The sequence below is a fragment of the Vombatus ursinus genome, unplaced genomic scaffold (genome assembly GCF_900497805.2).
Source record: "Vombatus ursinus unplaced genomic scaffold, bare-nosed wombat genome assembly UNPS02014770.1, whole genome shotgun sequence".
In the NCBI taxonomy this organism is placed as follows: domain Eukaryota; kingdom Metazoa; phylum Chordata; class Mammalia; order Diprotodontia; family Vombatidae; genus Vombatus; species Vombatus ursinus.
The window spans coordinates 26,811,073-26,834,771 of record NW_020954548.1 but is presented as its reverse complement, the minus strand read 5'-3'; the positions used below and the strand labels follow the sequence as shown (position 1 = coordinate 26,834,771).

At 37.3% G+C, this 23,699-nt stretch overlaps 1 protein-coding gene across 3 annotated transcripts in view; it reads right to left on the bottom strand.

Moving 5' to 3' along the window:
* The window catches only part of GLIS3 (GLIS family zinc finger 3), a 589,608-nt gene that overhangs the window by 94,702 nt on the left and 471,207 nt on the right, over positions 1–23,699 (bottom strand). For all 3 annotated transcript variants that reach the window (XM_027862989.1, XM_027862990.1, XM_027862991.1), the window contains one exon: positions 13,413–13,554. In XM_027862989.1, the coding sequence (XP_027718790.1) occupies positions 13,413–13,554 (142 nt within the window). The remainder of the gene's footprint in view (positions 1–13,412; positions 13,555–23,699) is intronic.

Below are 23,699 nucleotides of genomic sequence, written 5' to 3'. Positions count from 1 at the left end.
AGAGAGAGAGAGAGAGAGAGAGAGAGAGAGAGAGAGAGAGAGAGTGAATATGAGAATGAATTTTGTTTTGGATATGCATCAATTGAATTTCATAGGTCACGGTGAAACATGCTGAAATGCCAGATATAATTAACAACTGCATTATGAGAGAGCCATCCAGGATATTTCAAATTCAGAACAAAGGCATTTTGCTTAAAAACATACACATACATGAACATTTCACTACAGCTATCATCTTGGCACATTACTAAAGTTTTCTTCTGCCAATCCCTTATGCATCAAGCTGTGCTCTTTCAATAATGATATACTTAATCCTAACTGACACCACTTCTCCCTCCTTACTCATCCTAACCCTAATCCAAGATACTCACAAAGACTTAGTGGCATAGAAAGGTATAAGAATGATTTAAACAGAAGTCTATCAGTCCCCAAGTGGGAGATCCAGCATTTGCCTGATGGTTTATTGTGTTCCTGGCTGCTAGGTAACACAGAGAATAAGGTTCTAGACCTGGAGCCCAGAAATCCTGAGTTCAAATCCTGTCTTGGGCATTTATTAGCTATGTGGCCCCTGAGCAAGTGACTTAGCCTCTGTCTGCTTCCTCATCTATAAAACAGGGATGATAATAATACCCACCACCTACTCACCCCATGGCTATTGTAAGAACTAAAAGGGATAATATATGCAAAACATTTTACAAACCTTAAAACACTATATAGAAATGTTAGCTATTTTAGGAGGGGAAGGAGAAAGTGAATTGAAGGAATGATGGAAGAAGCACCATTTATAGTATGTCTCCACTAGAAAATATGCTTAGATTCATAGACATGGCTGATCACTGCTAAGCCTATATCTAAAAGAGATCAAAGAAATAGGAAAATGTATGCATGTACAAAAATATTTTAGCAACTCTTTTTGGGGTGACAAAAAGCTGGAGAATAAAAGGATGCCAATCAACCTAAGAATGATTGAATAAGCCGTAGTATATGAATGTGATGGAATACTAATGTACTGTAACAAATGTGGAAGCAGATGATTTCAAAAGACATGGAAAGATTTATATGAACTGATTCAGAGTGAAGGGAGCAGAATCAGGAAAATAAGTTTATACTATAGTATCAATATAAAAATGAACAACTTTGAAGACTTCTATAAACTGTTTAAAAATGAATGAGCAGTGCCAGGACAATTTGTGCTACAAAATTAACATTATAAAATGAACAATTTTGAGGATTTTCATAAACTGATGAAGAATGAAATGAGTAGAACCGGGAGAATGATTTATACAGTAACAATATTATAAATGCAGAAAAATTTGAAAGCTATGAGAACAATGGTCAACGCAACGGCCATTCATGATTCCATACCACTGAAGATGAAACATATTGACAGACACCTATATTTTTGTATATAACCAACGTGGGAATTTGTTTTACTTGCCATGTATATTTGTTACTAGGTATTTGCTTTGCTTACTCTTTTTTTTTCCAATGGGAGAGAGAAAAAAATAGATTTATGTTAATTAAAATACTTAACAATACAGAAGTGGAGGAAGGGCTTTAGATGCAGACAGTTGCATGCACTTTCAGATGAGATCATTATATTATTAGTTTTGTTTGTTTTGTTTTTTCAAAAGAAACTTCTCACAGAGTATGGGTAATCTATAAACGTGATGTAGGGAAAAAACCCACACAAATAAAACTTTAAAAAGAAAAAAAGAAAACATGTTTAGGAGTTTGGCATCTTGGGAATTTTCCTGACTTACTGCAATCTAATGGTTTGAATTTGCAAAAACACAGAAGAAAGAAAAAAAGAAAATGTTCCTTTATTGACTATTCTTGATTTCTCTTTGAATCACGTGTCTACTGACTTAAAATGTCTCTTCTTTGCATTTACTTTCTATTTATTTTTCTATGTGCATATTGTGTTCCTTTAGCAGAATGAAAGCTCTTTGATGGCAGTCTGTTTCATTTTTGTCTGTGTCCCAGCTGGAAGTAGAGCATCATACACATAGAAAGCACTTTATAAATGCTTGTTGAATTATATTGGATTTTATAGCCACTTCCAACTTAAAATGTCTGAGCCTATGAACTAAAAGATTGCTGATGGGTAATCTCATCCACTCTTCCCTCTATATATTTTATAGAACTACCTCAAGGTTTCCTAATGATTATTCCCAACATCTTGGTGTAGTTTTCTACAGGCCAATTCAAATTATTTTGTTTGGTCCTTCATTGACTCACATTTTGAAAGCATATGAGGTACTATCAGATTCCCTTTCTAACACTCTAAAACAGACAATCTTCTCCGGGAGTTTAGGGTGCCTATAATCCATCCTGGTCCTGGCTGAAATCATTATCATTATTTTTATTGTTAATAATAATGGCAACAGCTAGCATTTCCATAGTGTTTTAAGATTTGCAAAACACTTTACAAGTACTAATTCATTTTATCTTCAGAAAAACCCTGGGAGGTAGGTGTTATTATTTATTATCCCCATAATACTTGTATAGAAACTGAGGCATATGAGGTTAAGTCACTTCCCCAGGGTCACCTATATAGATGGTAAGCATCAGAGGCTGTTTTTGAACTTGTAAGCAGGCAGTTTGTTAGATTGTCTCCCCATGTCATTTATTCATTCAATAAATATTTATTAAGTACCTACTATGTGTCATACACTGTGCTAAGCACTGGGGATACAAAAAAGAGGCAAAAGACAGCCCCTGCCCTCAAGAAACTTATAATCTAATGGGGGAGAGAACATCCAAATAAATATATACAAAGCAAGCTATATGAGATAAATAACAAATAATTACAAGAGGGAAACCACTGGAATTAAGACGGGTTAAGGAAGTTTTCCTAAAGGAGGTGGGATTTTAGTTGGGATTTAAAGGAAGCCAGGAGGTCACTTGTCAGAACAGAGGAGAGACAATGTTCTAGGCATGGGGAACAACCAGATAGAATGCTTGGAGCTGAGAGATGAAGTGTCTTGTTTGTAGAACAGCAAGGAAGGCAGTGTCACTGAATCAGAGTATGCGTTGAGGTGTAAGAAGATGTTAGCCATTATATATAGACTATTTTTAATTTCACCTTTGCCTTTCAGCCAGGGCTGTGTACATGGCTCTAAGCAAAGTAAGTGCTTAACTATTCAATTGAATGATCAATCAACCAACTGCAGAGACGATGCTGGTGGTATTTACCTTACGAGACTGTTGTAAGGCTCAGATGAAATAACAGATGTAAAGCATTCTATAAACTTTATATGTAACTACCAGCTATTATCATTGTATAAAATTTGGATGAGGTATAATTTGGTTTTACTTCTCATTGTCTAGATAGATGTATGTGTGTTTACATATGTATTCGTGTGTGTGTACATACATACCTACACACACACACACACACACACACACTCACACAAGGGCCTCCTAATTGGTTTCTCTGTCTCACATCTCTTTCCCACTCCAGTCAGTTCTCTGTATTTCTGCCAAAGTGATTTTCTGTAACCTCACATCTCACCAAGTTGTTCCCATACTTAATAAGCTCCAATAATTCCCTATTGCCTCTAGATTAAAGTATAAATTCCTCTGCTTTGCTTTGTATTTTTTTCATCCTGGTCCCAACCTAGATTTGCACCTTCATTGTACATTATCCCCCCTCTCGCATTCTGTGGGGCAGCCAAACTGGCACCTCTCTGTCCCTTGTCCATGAAACTCCATCTCCCTTCACTGTATCTTTGCATTGCCCATTATTTTCCCCACGACTAGAATGCACTCTTTCTCCACTTTTGTCTCACTCAATGTCCCTCCCACAGGAGGCAGTTAATAAATGATTGGCTGAATTATTTAATCCGACTTTGCCCTCAGATCTAGGTTTAAATACTAAATCAGACACTTGCTAGCTATGAGATGTAGAGTGAGTCATTTAATTGCTCTTGGCCTCAGTTGCCTCATCTGTAAAATGAGGAAAATAATGGCATTCACCTTGCAGGGTTGATGTGAAATGAAATATATGAAGTGTTATATAAATGCTATATGAAATTATAACATAAAAATGTTAGCTATTAGTAGTGATAATAGTAGTAGTAGGAATTTAAATAGGTACACTACTTTTTCCAAGGATATTTGCATTTAAACTTTCTCTCTAAGTATAGAATAAAAGGACTTCTGTTAAAATAATTTTCAGCATCAGCCAAGCAGGTGGCACAGGTATTAGACAGAGTTCTGCCTGCAAAGCACAGTGCCAATAAACAAATAAGGTGTTCTTTCCCCCTCCATTCCTATGGCAAGGAGGAGAGTGGTATTATCTGAAGAGGAAGCAGGCAGGTGTGACAGAAAGAATACCTGTCTGGGAAGCAGGAGACCTGGGTTTTAGTGCTCACTTGGATGAGTGACTTCAGAGCCCTGAGGCTCAGTTTCTTCATCTATAAAATGAGGAGGATTGAACTCAATCATTTCTAAGGCCTTCTCCATTTTAAAATGTAATCTCCCTGAGGGCAAAGATGATTTTGCTTTCATACCTCAGCTCCTAGGACAGTACCTTGCAAGGAGTAGGTGCTTTTTGAATAAGTGCTAATATAAGGGTGTATGATCTGGGAAGGAAGGCAGAGGGGCCACTATAATAAATATTAAGTAAGTCAGTTAGTACTGACACAGAGTATGCGTTGAGGTATAAGAAGATGTTAGCCATTATATATAGACTATTTTTAATTTCGACTTTGCCTTTCAGCCAGGGCTGTGTACATGGCTCTAAACAAAGTAAGTGCCTAACTATTCAATTGACTGATCAATCAACACTAGTACTTCACTAGTACTAGACACTAGTACTTCAAAGGGGACTTCCTCAAACGAATAACCAGCACCTGCTTCATAATATACTCTTCTCCATTTTCATTTCATTGAATTCAACAAAAGGCATCCCAGCTATTAATACAAATTAATGGTGTGCCAGATGTGAAATAATAACAATAACAATGTAACTAATATGATAACAATTACTAACATTTCTATAGTACTTTAGAATTTATAAAAATTTATTTACAATCTTGTGAGGGAAACAATATAAATATTATTAGCCTTATTTCTCATAAAGCACGGACTCTCTTTTTTGCCTTTGTAGTCCCAAGATCCAACACGGTACTCTATATGCTATAGGTGCTTAATAAATATTTATTAAATAGAAATTAATTCAACACCCCCACTTGATTTTACCTCTTCTCTTTTAGGGTGGCCACCGCACTCCCTCACCCGAGCTATGTCCCTTCCAAAGGAGTCACATATTCTTAATACGAATAAAAGGGAAACAATTTAAAGCTCTGTTTTCCACAGCAACAATAACCCAGGCTCACCATCCAATGTCTCCAGGCTTCTTTGCCATTGTTTTTGCTCACCACAGAAATATTTTTACAGCAAAAAATCATATATATTGCAAAACTGTATAATTTAGCTTAATCTTGTGTGAAAAACTAACAGGGCTAGAAAGGAGTTAGTGAATGTGGAAAATTGAAACAAAAATTACACCATTCTCTCTAGCACATTACATTTAGCAGTGTACAAAGACATTCCCTGTGCTGGCAGAGAAATGGAGCCTCGATGTTCTTCACTCTGGTGAGTATAAAACCTCAGCCTTAATCAAAATTTGTACAACACCCAGTAGAACGTTGGTGTCAGGGTATAGATAGATAATACAGCAATTCTAGTTTTATTGTTATAGGACAAGAGGGATATTAAAAGTAAACCCCCATTGTAACAAAACTTCCCAAGACATCCAAATAGCTTTGTTGTCATGAAATTTTATTGAAAAGAAAATGGTAGACATGCCTTCAGGAATAATAACAACAGCTAGTATTGTTATGCTACCTACTATGTGCCAGGCACTGTACTAAGCACTTTGCAAATATCTCATTTGATGTTCATGGCATCCCTGTGGGGTAAGTGATATTATCCACATTTCACAGTTGAGGACACTGAGGCAAACAGAGATTAAGTGACATGTCCAAGGTCACACAGCTAGAAAGTATCTAAAACTGGGTTTGAACTCAGGTCTTCGTGACTTCCAGCCCTGTGCTCTGTCCAGTAACTGCACCATCTAGCTGCCTGAATGAAATCAGCATGTTTTCAGGGAACATTTACCATTTGAAATGGAGTGTGCCGAGTATTGGGGTGTGGGGTGGGAGAAGAGAGGAATGTAATGAAATAGAAGAAATATTCCCATCTGCTTTCATACAATCTACCTGGGAAGGCAAGACATAAATAGGTTAGATATTAAATAACAATTAAAAATTTAGATATTAGCATCTTGGTGCAGTGGAAATAGTGAAAGATTTGGAGTCAGGACAACTGCATTGGAATCCTGGTTCTGATATTTTCAGTCTGTGTGACCTTGGTCAAGTGATTTAACTTCTCTGTGTCTAAGTTTCCTCATTTATAAATCAAGGGGCTTAGATTCAATGGTCTCTGAGGTCCCTTTGAGCTCTCTGTGTATGAACCTGTGATACTAACACCCCAGTTCAAGTCAACAATAGAAGAGATATCACAAGATGATGGTACCTACCGATCCCCGACTACTTCTCTCATCTGCTTTTTACACCTGCCATAGTAATAGCTAGAGAGCTGGATTTGGAGGCAGGAAGGACCACAGACAAGCCACTTAACTACTCTGAGTCTCAGTTAATTCATTTGTAAAATGTAGATTATTCCTTCCCCACAGGAGAATGATGAGGGTCAAATGTGTAGAAAATATATTGTAAATCTGGAAGCACCACATAAATATCAGTTATTATTATGATTATTTCCAACCTTTCCAAGTCATCCTCTCTCTCTCTTCCCTACCCTCCTCTTGAGATCAATACCAGTTGTTCTGTAGATAGGTAGCAAGTGAAAAGGAGAACCTTTTATGATAATACTAACAAAATGATTTTTATAAAATGTAAAATAAAAATGTAATAATCAATTTACTATGCACTCAGTGCTGGAAGGACAAATTCAAAAGTGATGCAATGCCTAAGCCTCCAGAAGTTTACATTCACATACGGGAAGACAACATATATAGGGGAATTGTGTCTAGGGAAAGGAGTTTTGGTCTGGGGAGTCACCATCCATGTGACATGGATGGCCAGTTGATCCAAAGAACAATTAGTTAACAAGTCTACGAGCAGGGTGGATGGCAAGATAATGCAGTAGATAGCTGGATGTTAAGCACAGTCTGATATGTGGTCCACTAGACAGAAAGTATTAGTTATGTTTCCCTCCCCAATCAAGACAATTCAGTTATAGCATTTGTATAATTCCTCATATTTTATTAGGATACTTTCACAGTCATGTGCTCATTTGATCCTAATAACTACCCTATGAGGAAATCTCATTAGAAAATCTTCCCCCCCCAAAAAAAGAAAGAAAATCTTCCCCCACAAGACTCTACATGCCATCTTCGACATATCATTTTTCAGTTCCCAGTCCAACACCCAATTTGTTAAGACTCTAGAACATTCTTCTCACTTCTCTCTGATAAGCCTTCCCCTTCATATCTGAAAAACTACAATCCAAATATCACTTTCTCTCATGAAAGACTTTCCAGTCTGAAAAATTGGACCCTACCTATCTGGTGAAATGAAAAGTATCCAGGAATTGGAGTCGAAGGACCTTGACTCAAATTTGCAATCTGTTATTTGTGACCGATGCAAATGAAGTTGGGTAAGTAGTATCACCTTGGTGGGCCTCAGTTTTGTCATTCATAAAAAGGGTGTGTGTAGGCTCAAAAACCTATGACCCTTTCCCATCTTCACTGCAAGGATAGTTTACTGACTGAATGTCAATTGGATCTCACAGAATTACTATAAGGAAAACCTTTGCAAATCTTAAAGTATCACTTTATTCAATAGATGTGTTCCTGCAGAATTATATGTAAATGAAATATTTGCAAATCAAATTATATTTTATTATGTCCAATAAAATATTAGTGATATGTTTCTATATACATATATGTATATGTGTGTATGTGTATATATGTGTGTGTAACTTTGTCCACAAGGGATCATAAAAAGTCACAATTAAAAATGCAGAACCTTTTAAAACATTACGTATTTCATATAAAATAGTTTTCACAGACAACATTAAAGGCAGCCTGGATTAATGAGTAAAGAGGTACTTGGAGTCAGGAAGACTTATGTTCCAATACGACGCTGGCAAGTCAATGCCTCCGAGCCTCAGTTTCTTTCTTGATAAAACAGGGATAATAATACTCTATCTTACAAGGTTGTTGTGAGGATCCAGTCAAATACTGTGTGTAAACTGTGCTTGGCAAACCTTAAAATGCTACATAAATGTGAGTTATTGCCGTAGTGGATAGATTGCTGAACTTAGAGTCAAGAAAACAGATTCAAATCTCTCCTCTAACCTGCAACGGATGTATGACCCTGGGCAAGTCACTCCTCCTTGTTTTAGTCAACTCCCTAGAACTTAACCAGTCCTAAATGCAGGTAAAATCTAAGTCCTAAATGGAGGTACAATCTGTATCAATGGCAGAGTCTCCACATTTGAAATATCCCACGCTGACCAAATCACAATTACTTGTAATATTAAATACATAAAAATTGGATCAGTCATTTGCTGAAATATAGCTGATATCATTTGTGCATAATATAAGCACATTATAATTTCCAATGACAAAAGGGAAAAGAGAAACCTCACCTTTTTGGATAAGTGATCAGTGCTTTTCAGGTGTGGGTTTGGACGTAGGTGACATTTCTCTATAATAACTGGGCATAACATTAATACCACTTCAAAACCCAAGACCAAGTTCATGATAGAGATTTTACCAGGATTTGCAAACACACTTCAGAATGGGACAAAATTGCTTTCTAATCAGTGGAAGGGGCACAGGTGAACCCTCTGTTACCCTGATCTTCTGGAGGCTTTCCCATAAGGATCTCAGTTCTTCACTTCATAGATCTTCTGTGGGACTTCACCAACTCAACCAGATCAGCTTTTATGGCATCTTCATTGCCCAGGTCACAAAAGGGGTGACTTAAACTCAAGTCTGACTATGTCTCTTTTCTAGTCAATAAAATCCATGGACTTCTTATTGATTCTGGAATAAAATATAAATTCTGGTCTGGCATTTAAAGTCCTTCACAACTTGGTCTCAGCTTCCCTTCCTTGCCTCCTTCTGTGTCATTCCCCTTCCACTACTCTCAGTTAAATTGATCTTGCAATTTAAATTCCCCCTATTGTGCCCATCACAGAATCTCTTACTTCCTTCAACTTGACGCAAGCACTGCTTTCTACATAAAGCCTTCCCTGGTCTCAGCTTTAAAAGCTTAAAAATGCATTGAGATTTTTGAGAGATTTAAGATACATCCACAGAATCATAGAATCTAACTTTAGATTTGGAAGAAGATCGCAGACGCCACTGAGTCCATGCCCTTCATTTTACAGATGAGGAAAATGAAGCCCAGGGAAGTCAGGTGACTTGCCCAAGATTACATTGGTAGTAAGAAACAGATGGAGGATTTGAACCCAGGTTTTCTGTTTTCAGATTTGTCATTCTTTCTACTGTACCTTATCATCTCCCCCAATACAATGTAAGGTCCCTGAGAGAAGAGATTGTTTCATTTTGTCTTTGTATTCCTGATGCCAAGAACAAGGTCTGACAAATGTGCCCCATCCCCCCTATACTACATCACAAAAAGGACTAGTCTTAGCATGAGAATTTCTGGTTTCAAGTCCTTAACTATGGTGCTGACTGTGTAACCTTGGACAAATCACCTAATTTTTCTGGGATTCAGCCTCCTCATCAATAGAACAGGAATGATATTATTTGTCTTACTTATGTCTCATAGACTTGTGAGAAATGCACTTTGTAAGCTATCTTTAAAGCACTATATAACAGTGAGTTTATTATTTGCAAGGGTTACTCTGCTTTGTTCGATTTCTAGCATAGTATATCACCTGGAAAGCAGTCATTCACTGTAAACACTCCTTGACCTATTTCCCTCTCTCCTGGATGCATTAAGAAGAAAGTGACTTCCATGATTGAGCAGCTGTCCAGGGCACCCATGATATTCTAGACCTACCATACCTCCTTTAACTGAAGGTTTTTGCTGTTGTTCAGTTGTTTTTAGTCATGACCAATTCTTCCTGATCCCATTTGGGATTTTCTTAGCAAAGACACTAAAGTGGTTTGCCACATCCTTCTCCAGCCCATTTTACAGATGAGGAACTGAGGTAAACAAAGTTAAGTGACTTGCCCAGAGTCACACAGCTAATAAGTGTTCTGGGGATAGATTTGATCTCAGGGAGACAAGTCTTGACTCCAGGCAAGTGCTCTATTCACTGTGCCACCTAGCTGCCAACTGCAGGTTTATCTCTTCCATTAATTTTTAGTGACTGGCCTAGGACATTACTGGGAAAATAGGTAATGCTTTACAGTCAATGGCCCAAAACTGTAGATCAGCAGCACCAATAACAGTGAGTGACCCATTCTTGCAATCCATCCTTTCCACTTCCACCAGATTGCTAGTAGATTCCACTATGGAGTAGCCCTTTACAGAGCTGGGATTTTTCAGAATAATTTAAGAGAAAAGCTTCAGTTTGAAATCATCTTTAACTATGCCTCCAAGAAGACACATTAAGTAATATTTGACTGCAGTGAACCCAGGTGCAATCATATTTTCTGCATTAAATAAATGTCTTGTGGGGCACACCTTTGCAGTGATGGTCCATCTCATCAACCGGCAAAATTTGGTGATGTGTGTATCCACCTTCTTCACCTGTTGTTTTCAGCACTTCAGGAAACTTACAAAATGATTCCGTATCTGAGTGGCAGCCTTCCCGTTTGTCTTAATGTTATGCAAACTATGGCTCCCTTAAAATTTTGCAAACCACTCTTTACTGGCACTGCAAGTTTCCATTTCAGAGCTTTAGCTACGTCCTGTAAAAGACCTTCTGCTGGTTTTAAAAGTTTCCATTTCAGAGATTTCACCTTCTTCACACTTGAAATTCCCAAATGTTTTGCCCTCTCCTGATTAACATTAGTGTCTAATGTCCTATTACAGAGGATCTGGTCTTGCACCTCCAAGGGCATGAGTCCATCTGAGAGGTTTATTTTTTCCTAAGCCTTTATTTATATGTCATTGGGACTGTAAAGGGAACAAATTCTGATTCCTTTTCAATTTACTTAAATTGTTCACCTTTCTCCATTCACCTTCCCCTTTTCTCTCTTTCTTACATGAAAATGAATTTGTTTGTAGTATTTTATTTATTAATTTTTTTTGCACTTGTGTTGCTTTTACTTTCTGACCTCTGAGGGGAAAGGATTATGTTTCTAATATCCAAATTTTGACTCTGTGACCCCAGGCAAATCATTGAACCTCTTGGGGCCAGTTTCCTCCTTTATAAAACCAGAGGATTGAAATACACAATCTTTATCTTCCCTCTAGCTCTAAATTCATGATCAGTTTGCTTATCTTCCCCTGCTATGTCCTCGATGTTTTACTAAGTTTATAGTAAATGATATATCCTGAAAATAGCTTGGAAACAACAGGTAAATAGAGCCACAATGATTAATAAATAAACGCAGCATTGAGCCTAGTCTATTACAAAAGATTTATTTAACAAATTTTTGAGAAAGAATAAAAGTAAGAAAATGAATTTGTGAAAGTCAAAAATACATTAAATGAGGGAAATGGGTCTGTTAACCTAGAGAGAATTCAACCACAATCTTTTACTGTTAATGTCATACACAAGATTGTGTGATACATATATACATGTATGTGTTTATAGGTGGGTATGAGTAGTTAAATATTTGAATGTGTTTTTATGTGTAGCTGTGCCTCTATAATATTTGGTCATTGTGGCCCACGTTTACCTCACAGGAATTATAGGATTTTCAGGCTGAAAGGAAACTAATATAACCCAACCATTTTATTTTATTACTTCATTAGAGAAGGAAAATGAGGTCCCCAAAGGGGAAGTGATTTGCCTAAGGTCAAAAAGGTGACTCCAAATCCAGCCCTCTGTCTAAAAAGTATCTCCTCCACTAGATTATCAGCTCCCTGAGGGCAGAGACTGTATTATCTCTAAACTCTAAAAATCTCTGAAGATTCTAGTACAGTGCCATGGCCATAATTGAAGATCTTTAAATGAGAGAAGACAACCACCAGTGGACAAAGTGCTGTACTTAGGAGTCTGGAAAATCTGGGTTAAAATCCAAGGTGATTCTGACATTTATTAGCTGTGTGACCATAGGCAAGTCATTTATCTTTCAATAAACCAATCAACAGGCATTTTATCAAGCATTCCTGTGTGGCAGGCACTGATTTCAATCCTGTTGTTTTTATAGAAGAAATTCTTATTTCAGTATAGGTTGAACTAACAGCATCCAAGTGACATAATCAATAGAGCACTAGATCTGGAGACAGGAAGACCACAGTTCAAATCCATTTCAGACACTTGTTATCTGGGTGACCTTGGTCATGTCATTTAACTGCTGCCTGCCTCAGTTTCCTCATCTCTAAAACAGAAGGAGAAATACGCAGAGTACCCAGCTCAAAAGAAGGCTATGAAGCTCCAGTGAGATGAAGCATGTGAAATGCTTTGCAAACATTAAACACACAATATAATTGACATTTATTATTACTATATATTTCTTGATGATGGGGCCTCACAGAACAATTTGCTTAATGTACTTTTTTGGCATTTGAATGAACAGATGGAGAACTGTCAAGTTTGAAAACATACCCACGCGTGTCTTTCACCTAATTGATGCCACCAAATCAGTGAGTCTTTAGAATGAAAATAATTTTCCTCCTGGATAGGGGGTCCTTTCTCATTTCTCAATACATACATGAAATATTCAGACACTAAGTCAGCTATTTCTTAAACCCAGCCAGGGGAAAGATGACTTGGAAGTGATACCATTATGGATGGTGACAAACAGTAATGAAAAAGCATCCACTCTAATTTGCTGATTTGTATTTTCCTAGAGAACATGGCTTAATAGGACTTCCTTTTAAAATGCAAAGAAGACCATGCTTTATGTTGTTCTATTAAGAAACACACAAGCAGCCTGCAACCTGCTTTAAGGCGAACATTGTTTCTGAGTTCTAAATCAAGTTTAATGAATTTAAGGTGATTGAAAGGGATGGGTGAACAAAACTATTGGAACCAGTCCAGTCCTAGTAGGACAAATGTTTTCCTTGACTCTGTTTCTTTATGATAAAAAACAGTCTGCTGCCAAAATTATTTCAGGAATCATGAAAAACACATATATGCCCATCTATAGCTATGTGTTAAATGCAAAATAGAATAGCTTTTAAGAAGCAGGTTTTTTTTTGAGTGAGCATTTTTTTTAACAACAAAAGATGAAAAATAGATGTTTAATGTCATTTCACCTTCACTCTCTATTTTTTTTTTACCTGAATAGATGTCGTGGACAGATCCTGGAGATCTTCCCATGGTACCATCTACAACATCTTGTGGGGAAGTGGTAGGTTGGAGAGGCTGAATGGTGAGGCAATTATTGAAGATATCTTGATCGAGCTCCATGCTTGACCGCAACTAAGAAAAGGGGAAAGAAAAAAAAAAGAGAACAAAGATGGAAAAGGAACACTTCCTGTGAATTTTTTCCTGAGAAGGCAAAATGACCTAAGATCCAAGAAAGGACCAACTACCCAATCCAGGGGGTTGGCACTTGGCAAATGAGGGAGAAATCACAATAATATAGTGGGAAATTAAACTTATTAGCCTTTGGTATCTGTACTTTCAAGAGTCTAGTTTCCTATATTTCTTTTTCTTGTTTGTAATGTGTATTATTCATAGTAGTGGTAATAACATTAGTAATGCATTTAGTTGGATTATCAAGTTGGCATATAAGGTGTTATAAAAGTAATAAAGATAGAGCCATGAAAATTTACTTGTGACAATTTTAATCCTAAGAAACATCATGGTACCAGGGACAGAGTACTAACTCTGGAGTCAGAGGATTTGAGTTCAGATCCTGTCTCTGATGCTTATTACCTGTTTGACCTTGGGTGAATGGCTTAGCCTACCTGGTCCTCAGTTTCCTCATCTGTAAAATGAAGGGATTAAGCTAGATGGCCTCTGAGGTCCCTTCCAGCTCTGATCCTATATCTTTCCCATCTTAATAGAGCCAATGTTTCAAGGATCATCAGAATAGATATGCCCTTCGACCATTGTAAATACTGATCTCACTCCACTTTAAGGGATTGTCTTTGTGAGTTGTGGGCTGCATAATGATCAAAACAAACAAATAAACTATCCATCACTCTACCACCACTTGGGTAATGGACCTTTCTAAACTTTACTAGGCTGGTTCTTTGACACTGAACTGATACTCAGAGCTATTCCATCTTGATTGGACCTCTGGGACATATATTCTATTGGCACAGCTTTCAAGAACCCAGGGTCACCTGCAACTGGTGATGAAGCATCAAAGAAGTACCTTAGTGGTAGAGATCTCAGATTATATAAGTTTGCAGAATGGGAGAGGAAAGAAAGCAGATGTTAAGTAAAAGTACTGTGATTATTTTTGGCTGGTTTGGGTGTTTTTTAATCAGCAGTAAGTTACTGTTTAGAGAGAAGTATTTTTCCAACCTCATAAAGCCTAGTGATTTATAAACATATGTCCTGTGTTCAGTCCAGGAAAGCAGAAATGGTACGGTGACCCTGACTGAGGGAGAAGACCATTTAGCACATGTAGCATGTGCAAAATAATTTTTTTGCAAAACCATTTGCACAGCTTTACCACACGCTAGTCTACATTTGCATTTCTGACTAAAAATCTCCAGAGCAAATGCCTAATGCTCTTGGGGTCTTTGTAAGGTATGTTTGTTATTTGGGTGCTAACCTAAAAACACATGTGGCTTAACTAAAACTGAAAGAAGGGAAAAAAATCAAGGCTTAGCATGAATTCTGGTAATCACTTCTAATTTATCTTCTGTACTTAAAACATGTTCTGGGGCCCATATGTTTTACCCAGAGTAGTCATCAACCCCCTATCTGGTTTCTATTACCTACCCATTCTCAAGGCTTTTACTGTTATCAGTAGTAATAAAGGCTTTTCATGAAATTAGGGTCATGTGTATGGAGCCAAATGCCTGCAAGTTTTCTTTAGCATTGGCGTCACTATATAGTTAAGTTTTCATAAAGTGATTTCTATTAACTGCAAAGGGAGAGTTAGATTGCTTGCCCACAGGATTTAAGATTCAAATAGATTGCTGCGAGAGCAGTATGCTTGTCCATGGTGGGGACAATAATTAGGGAGGTCATGGGAGATTTCTTCCAAAGGGTCAGAGGGATCAAGGTCAATGGCATTTTCATACAACACCCCTTCTAAAACCACGACAACTCTACCAGGATTATTCTTCTTTCTTTCTCTCCAGCACCTGATTCCTCATTTGTTTATCTTATATACCATCATCACCTCATTCTCTTATCTTTCTTGTCCTTATTGTTGTTGTATGCTATTCAGTAATTTCACTGGAGTCTGACTCTTTGTGACCCCATTTGGAGTTTTCTTGGCAAAGATACTGGACTGATTTGCCATTTCCTTCTCCAGTTCATTTTACAGATGAAGAAACTGAGGCTAACAGGGTTAAGTGACTTGCCCAGGGTCATGCAGCTAGTAAATTGTCTGAGGCTGGTTTTAAACTTGGGTCTTTCTGACTCCACACCCGGCACTTTATACATTGTGCCACCTACCTGCCCATCTTTCTTGTCCAGCTCTCAGTAATGAGCTATGTTATAAATAATATTATGGTCTATTTAAAATTTTTTAATTAATTTTTTCAATGAACAAAAATCTATTTTCTTTTATTCCCACTTCCTCCTGACCATTGCAAAAAGTAAAAAGTAAAACCATTCTAATATGCATAACAAACAAAAAAATTCCCACATTGTCCATGTATAATCTATTTCTTTAAGAGAGGCTGTGGATTAGTGCACAGAACATTGCATTTTATCATTTCTAAAATACATAGAGAATTAAGTCAAATTTATAAGAATACAAGTCATTCCCCAATTGATAAATAGTCAAAGGATATGAACAGGCAGTTCTCAGAAGAAGAAATTAAAGCCATCTATAGTCATATGAAAAAATGTTCTCAAGCATTATTGATTAGAGAAATGCAAATCAAAATAGCTCTGAGGTACCACATCACACCTATCAGATTGGTCAATGTGACAAAACAAGAAAATGAAAAATGTTGGAGAAGATGTGGGAAAATTGGAACACTAATGAATTGTTGGTGAAATTGTGAAATGATCCAACCATTCTGGAGAGCAATTTGGAACTATGCCCAAAAGGTTATCAAAATGTGCATACCCTTTGACCCAGCAATAGCACTTCTAGTGTTATATCCCAAAGAGATCATAAAAATGGAAAAAGGACTCACAGGTACAAGGATATTTATAGCAGCTCTTTTTGTGGTGACAAAGAATTGGAAATTGAGAGGATGCCCATCAGTTGGGGAATGGCTGGACAAGTTGTGGTATATGAATGTAATGGAATACTATAAGAAATAAGAAATGATGTGCCATAAGAAATGATGAACACGCTGATTTCAGAAAAACCTGGAAAGACTTGTATGATCTGATGCTGAGTGAAGTGAGCAGAACCAAAAGAAAGTTGTACAGAATAACAGCCATGTTGCGCGATGACTAATATTGATAAACTTAACCCTTCCCAGCAATACAAGGATCTAAGACATCTCCAAAGGCCTCATGATGGAAAATGCTATCCACATCCAAAGAAAGAACTATGGAGTTTGAATGCAGATTGAAGCAAACTATTTGCTATTTTTTTTTCGTCTGTTGAATTTTGTTTCCTCTTTCTGGTGGTTCCTCCTACGGGTTCTAATTCTTACTTACAACATCACTAATGTGAAAATATGTTCAATAGGAATGTATATGTATAGCCAAATCAGATTGTATGCCGTCTTGTGGAGGGTGGAAGGGGGAGGAAGTAGGGAGGAAGGGGGAGAAAAATTTTAAACTCAAAAGCATATGGAAGTGATTGTTGATAAATCAAAATAAATTAATTAAAAATATCCTTAAAAAAAGAACATTGAATTTTAAGTAAGAGGATCTGGATTAGAATCCTAGCTCTGCTACTTACTAGCTGTATGAACTTGAACAAATAACTTTGCCTTCTGAATTCCAGTTTCTTTACGTGTAAAGTGAGAACAATTGACTAGAATAGAAAGAACAATGAACTTGGAGTCACAGAACCTGATGAAGAATCCCAATTCTTTTACTTACTACCTATGTGACCTTGGAAAAGTCACTCAACCTCTCTACAAAATGAGGAAGTTGGACTGGTTGGTTTCAAAGGCTCCTTCCAGGTTTAGCTCTATGATCCCTTCTACTTCTAAAACCCAAAATCTGATCGTTATTCGGTGACTTCGGTCTTTGGGGCCTCAATTTTCCATCAGCAAAATGCGTACTTTGGACTATCCTAGTTGATCTCTTAAGGTCTCTTCAAATTCTAAAATCCTGTGTTCCTAGGTGTTTCATTAAAGATCATGCTGAAGAGTAGCACTGTGTGAACGGAACTCTAAACTACAGGATGCATAGTAGAACAGTCAATTTGAGGTAATTTTAAAAAGTGTCTTTCTTCTAAAGAGATCAAATAAATTAATGGATGGGTAAAATCAGAGACTGACCTCCATCTGATTCTGTTCAATTTTAAAGTAGGGATTCCTATGTTCTGGAAATGTAGATTATTGGAAACACATTCTACTAGCATTCATCATGAGGTACAAATTCTTGAAAAATTTGGAATCCATGAGGAAGAAGGAGATTTTCTTTCAGGCAAAAAAGGAAATTGGGTGGGGAGGGTAAGTGAAAAATAATAAATACTTACTTTGCCTAATATTCCTTACAAATCTAGCCATTATGTCAGCTTAGAAACATTAAAATGCACTATGTTTGACTTCATTTGCACATTGAAGTATCATCTTTAATGTATTCAAAAATTTGAATGTCTGGGGAAAAAAGAGAAAAATAAGATAGAAAAACTTCTGTTTTCCATTTTTTCCCCAGAAAACTCCCCAAGAGATTATGAAAAAAAAATGTTTTGTGAGTTTTCCAATTTTTCCCTATTCCCTCCACCCTTCTACCCCTTCACATGTATGACTGAGAATGTAGCAGATAGTCAATTATTCAGGTTTAAAGACAGAAAGGCAAAAAGTGATGCCCTAATTTTCTTGAAATACAGTAATAACTTTATATAACTATCTACTGAAATATGGATTGTGATCACGCTACTTTTGGAGGAAATAAGCCAGTGTTAAGGAATAGAAGAGAACACCAGAACTGTCCACTTCCAAGTTAAACTATGACTGCTTTGAATCTAGTTTCAGACTTGTCATGTAATATAGAAATAGAATTTTCCAATATAGACATGGTGGTTCTGAACATAAGTAATAGCAATGAGAAAAAATAAAGCCTGGGACCTAGCATCTTTTGAAATTTGTATATAGGACATATGTGTAATACTTGTATGAATATGACACCCAAATTTCAATCACCTGATTCTTAGCGCACTAGTATTAAGATGGTAAAAAGGTATTACTCACTCCTGTCTTGAAATCAAATTACACACTCAAGGCATCAGTTATTCTTCTCAGGGCCCTTCCTCATAACATAATAGTAGACATATGGCCACCCACTGATGATATGTAGTATTATTATGACCCCCTCTCATGGTCATAAAAATTAACATAGTTATCATCTTGTCCATTTTGACAGATGTGATAAATGAAGTGATTGTTTACAGTTGCTGTCACCACCACCATCACCATCACTACTACCACCACCACTATCCCCCACCCCTCCCACACACACACCCCATAGAGTAATCAACTTGCTTCCCATTTTTGAAAGGGACCTGTCCTATAGATGGGAACCTGCAGCCTTGAGGCCACATGTGGCCCTCTAGGTGCTCGAGCACAGCCTTTTGACTGAATCAAAACTTTACGGAACAAATCCCCTTAATGTTCTGTAAAACTTGGACTCAGTCAAAAGGCCAAACCCAAAGAATCTAGCCTAGTCTCTAGCAAATCCTATTATTCTCTATTTTTTTTTTTTATATCCACATGTGTTTCACTCATACGGAGTCCCTAAATCATTGGTGAAAAGGGTGAAGGAAGACAAATCTTCAGTTTATCTAGTCGTTTCTTTCTTCATGCAACTAGGTGGCACACTGGCTAGAGCACTGAGCCTGGAGTCAGGAAGACTTGAGTTCAGATATGACCTCAGATACTTACTGTGTGACTCTGAGCAAGTACTTAACTTATGTTTGCCTCAGTTTCCTCAACTGTAAAATAGGGGTGATCATAGTACCTACCTCACAAGGTTGTTGGAAAATCAAATAAAATAATATTTGTAAAGAGTTTAGCATGGTGTCTGGCACATTGTGGGCACTATATTAATGCTTTTCCTTTTCTTTTCCCTTCCCTTCCCTTCTCTAATCTTTCTTCCAAATGGCATAATAATGATTGATTTTCTTCTCCAAGACAAATTTTATGTATTTACATAGTATGTGGATGCATTTATATTTATATGTGTATATCTATACTACCTCTTTACTCTTTCTTCTCTATAAGAAAAAATTCTTTTCTAAAACCTAAATACTCAAATTATTGCCACTCTCTTTAACATCTATCTTCTCTCTGCACCATGGGTTCCTTTCCTTTTGCCTTGAAATAGTCTTCTCTCCATTACAAAAAAAGAAAGAAAGAAAGCATTTACTATCACCAACCCCCCAAAAAGACTTGCCATAACTTTTCTGTTTGAACCTACTATTATTTCTATCTCTATTAAGTGGATCATGGAGGCAGCCAGGTGATGCACTGGATAGAACCTCGGGCCTGGAATTAGGAAGACCTGTGTTCAGATTTGGCTTTAGACACTTACTAGCTATGTGATCCTGCATAAATCACTAAACCTTTTTATCTCCGTTTCCTCAACTGTATAACGGAAATAATAATAGTACCTACCTCTCAGAGTTATTGTGAGAATTAAATGAGATGATATTTGTAAAGCACTTAGCACAGTACTTGACACATAGTAGGTGCTATATAAATGATAGCTATAATCATCATTACCACCACCACCACCATCATCATCATCATCATTGTTTCAAGTCATAAAATGACTTTCCCTTTTTCTTTCCTTTTGTTAACCAACTTGTTAAAATAGTGGTCTACACCTACCGTCTCTCCCCTTCATCATTCAACTTTTAACTTCCTGAAGACCCCTTCAAGCTCTTGAATTCTGGTTTCTTTATTCACCAACTTGCTGAAAGTGCTATCTCAAAGTTTCTCAATTCTTTTCTTTTCTTTTTTTTTTTTTTGCAAATACCAAAGTTTAAAATATAGGCATGATAGACTCTTGGCAAGAGATGAGTGGAGTGAACTTAACAAGGGCCAGTAAAATCACAGATATCTGGAGCCTTGTAGATTGATTCAAGAGCACTGTAAACTGAAAATGGAGGAAGAGAGAAGATTGCTCACATAATTCTTATATCTGGCACTACAGAGATCAGTAGATACTAAACAGAAGGAAGAATAACTGAATAGAAAAGTGGTCTTCAAACTTTCCTAATTTTCATCTCCATCAGAAAAAAATTAAGCATATACTTCCCCATATATGTTATTTAATTATTTATAAATTACATACCTATGGTAATGTATTAATATTTATGTTCCTTGTAAAACATACACAAAAAAGAGGTTAAATAAGAATGAAATAAATATGACATTACAATGGATTCTAGAGTCAATAGGGAGATACTGGAATTTATTGCCTGGGAGAGCAGCATGGCCATATGTGTGCGTTAAGAAAATCATTTTGGTAGCTGCATGCAGGATTGACTGGAGAGGGGAGAGACTTGAGTCAGGGAGACAAATTAAATAGCCATTGCAACAGTTCAGGCAAGAATTGATAACAGACTGGGAGATGACTGCTTGGAGTAGAGAGAAGGGAGCAAATGTGAGAGGTGGGGAGATAGAAACGATAAGATGTGGCAACTGATTTTGACACATGGGATGAAGGGGAGTGTAGAACTGAAGATGATACCACAAGGTTATGGACCTGGGTGACCTGAATGATAATAATGTTCTTCATAGCCATAGGGAAGTTTAGAAGAAATATGGTTTTAGGGAGGGAAATAATGTAATGAGATCTAAGATGCAGAACATGACTTAAACATGACTTTTCATGAAATAAAATCTATTGCATCAGATATTTGTGGATTATTTAAAAAAAAGTTAAGTTTGAGAATCTAACATAATGAGACCAACGATCTCTTAGGTTTCAGTTAAGTGTTAAAGGATGGGATTTATGATTGGAATTGGGCTCTGGAAGAGTATGCCTCACTATAAAGAAAGAAAGGACTAAAAATGGAGGTGAAGCAGTATATATTTTAATAACATATGCTTATGTGACAAAATCCAGAAAACTGAGAGTAGATATGATGGAGCATAATTGGATGGGAATCAATGGAGATTGAACCAGAAATAACATTGTTAGAGGTGTATGCTTCATACACTTTATAAAGAGGAAAAAAGTAGAAATTTGAGGAACAGATCACAAAACTAAGCTCTAGGAGACTTCTACTATGTGCAGGTAGTAGAAAAGATTGTAAAGCAGAAACAACAGGAACCTTAAGAACAGGTAGATATTCCATCACTGAGTTCTTGATAAAGGAGAGGAAAGCTAAACAGATTGTTGAACATCCTAGATTTAGGAGAGCAGAACTTTAGATATTCAGAGAAACAACAGATAGGATTACAACAGCCTAACATTTTTCCAAGGGAAGTCAGCCCAAGAGTGATTGGAAGCTCTTAAAAATGAAATTCTGAACATACAAGAAAAAAAAAAAAAGACGGGCAGAAAAGGGCAGAGATGCCTAGAGAGACCTATGGGAATGGAAGGCAGTCATTGTGGCACTTAGATTTTTAAAAGCATATCTGTAATATGGAAGCCAGAGCAAGTAACTGAGGATGAATACAAAAGACAACTTTTTCATATATAAAACAGTGGAAGATCCCTAAAGCCCAGAATTAGCCAAGATTTTCAATGAATGTTAAAAATAACAAAAAGTGTTGTTGTTTCTCAGCTATGGTGAGGAAAAGAGAAAGATTAAGATTAGAAACGTGGTCTGGCATGGTCTTGCTAATGATAACACAAGGGCTGGCTTCTATACCGGGAACTATCTCCCTTCTCATGTTTGTCTCATTGCTTTCCTGGCTTCCTTCAAGCATCAGGTAAAGTCCTATCTTCTTCAAAAAGCTCTTCCCAACTTCTGCTTCCAGGAGCCAAGATGGCGGAGTAAAAAGGTAGTCGCTCTCACCTTCCCCCATCAACCTCTGAAAGCCCAGAAAATATTGCCCCAGGAAAAATCCTGGAACAGCTGAACCAGAAGAAAGACTGGGAGCAGCAGTCCAGTAGCCCAGGTAGCTTGAGCGATTAATGGGAAAGGTCCCTCTTGCCCTGGGGGATGGGGAGCAGTACAGAACGAAGACTTCCCAGTGAGCTAGCAGAAAGCCACACTTTAGCACACCAGGAGGAGATCCAGAAACCCAGGTAGTGGAGCAGGCAAACACCAACACCTGGACCTCTGAGTGCCTCAGTGAGGGCGGGGGAACTGGTGGAAACCAGCTTAGAAAACCACCAGGTGCCTGGGTATTCTGCAGGAAATGGGTCTCCCAGTGCCACAGCAAAAATAAGGGAAGCAGCACTACAAAGGACCCCAGGCAGATAAACACCCTGCAACATCCATCAGAAAGGAGCTGAAGAAAGCTAAAGGAAAGGAAAAGCAGGCAACCTAGAGTTGCCCTAGATTTCCAGCCTTGCTGATTCCAGCCCAACACCAGGTAAGCTACCAGAACCACCCTACAGCCTCCAATTGCCAACATCAGAGGCCCCAGCACATAAAGCCAGTGACCAAGACTTAGGCTTCCAACACAAGAAACTTGGGTCAGTGCCCTCTGCTCTCCAGCAGGAGAGCTCAATCTCTAAAGGCCAGGGAAAAATCAAATACCACAAGCAAAAAGAAATGTACCATAGATTCATATTATGAGAACAGTGAAGATAAAAACAGAAATTCTGAAAAGGATAACATTGTCAACAAACCCACATCTGGAACCTCAAAAGGGAATATTAACTGGTCTGAAGCCCAAAAAGTCTTCTTAGAAGAGCTCAAGAAAGATTTTGAAAGTCAAATGAGAGAGTTAGAAGAGTCCTTAAAAGATACCATTTGCCAACTGGAAAAAAAAAGTAGACTGAAGAAAACAAGTTCCTAAAAAATACAATTGGCCAAATGGGGAAGGAGCTACAAAATGTAATAAAAGAAAACAATTTGTTAAAAATTAGAACCAGGCAAATGGAAGCTAACGACTATGAAAGAGCAAGAATCAGTCAAACAAAAAAATGAAAAAAGAGATGAAAATGTAAAATACCTCACTGGTAAAACAACTGACCTGGAAAATTGATTCAGGAGAGACAATTTAAAAATTATTGGTCTACCTGAAAATCATGATGAAAAAAAGAGCCTGGACAGTATCTTTCAGGAAATCATCAAGGAAAACTGCCCTGAGGCCCTAGAACCAGAGAGTAAAATAGCCATAGAAAGAATCCACCAGTCACCTCTTGAAAGAGATCTCAAATTGAAAATGCCA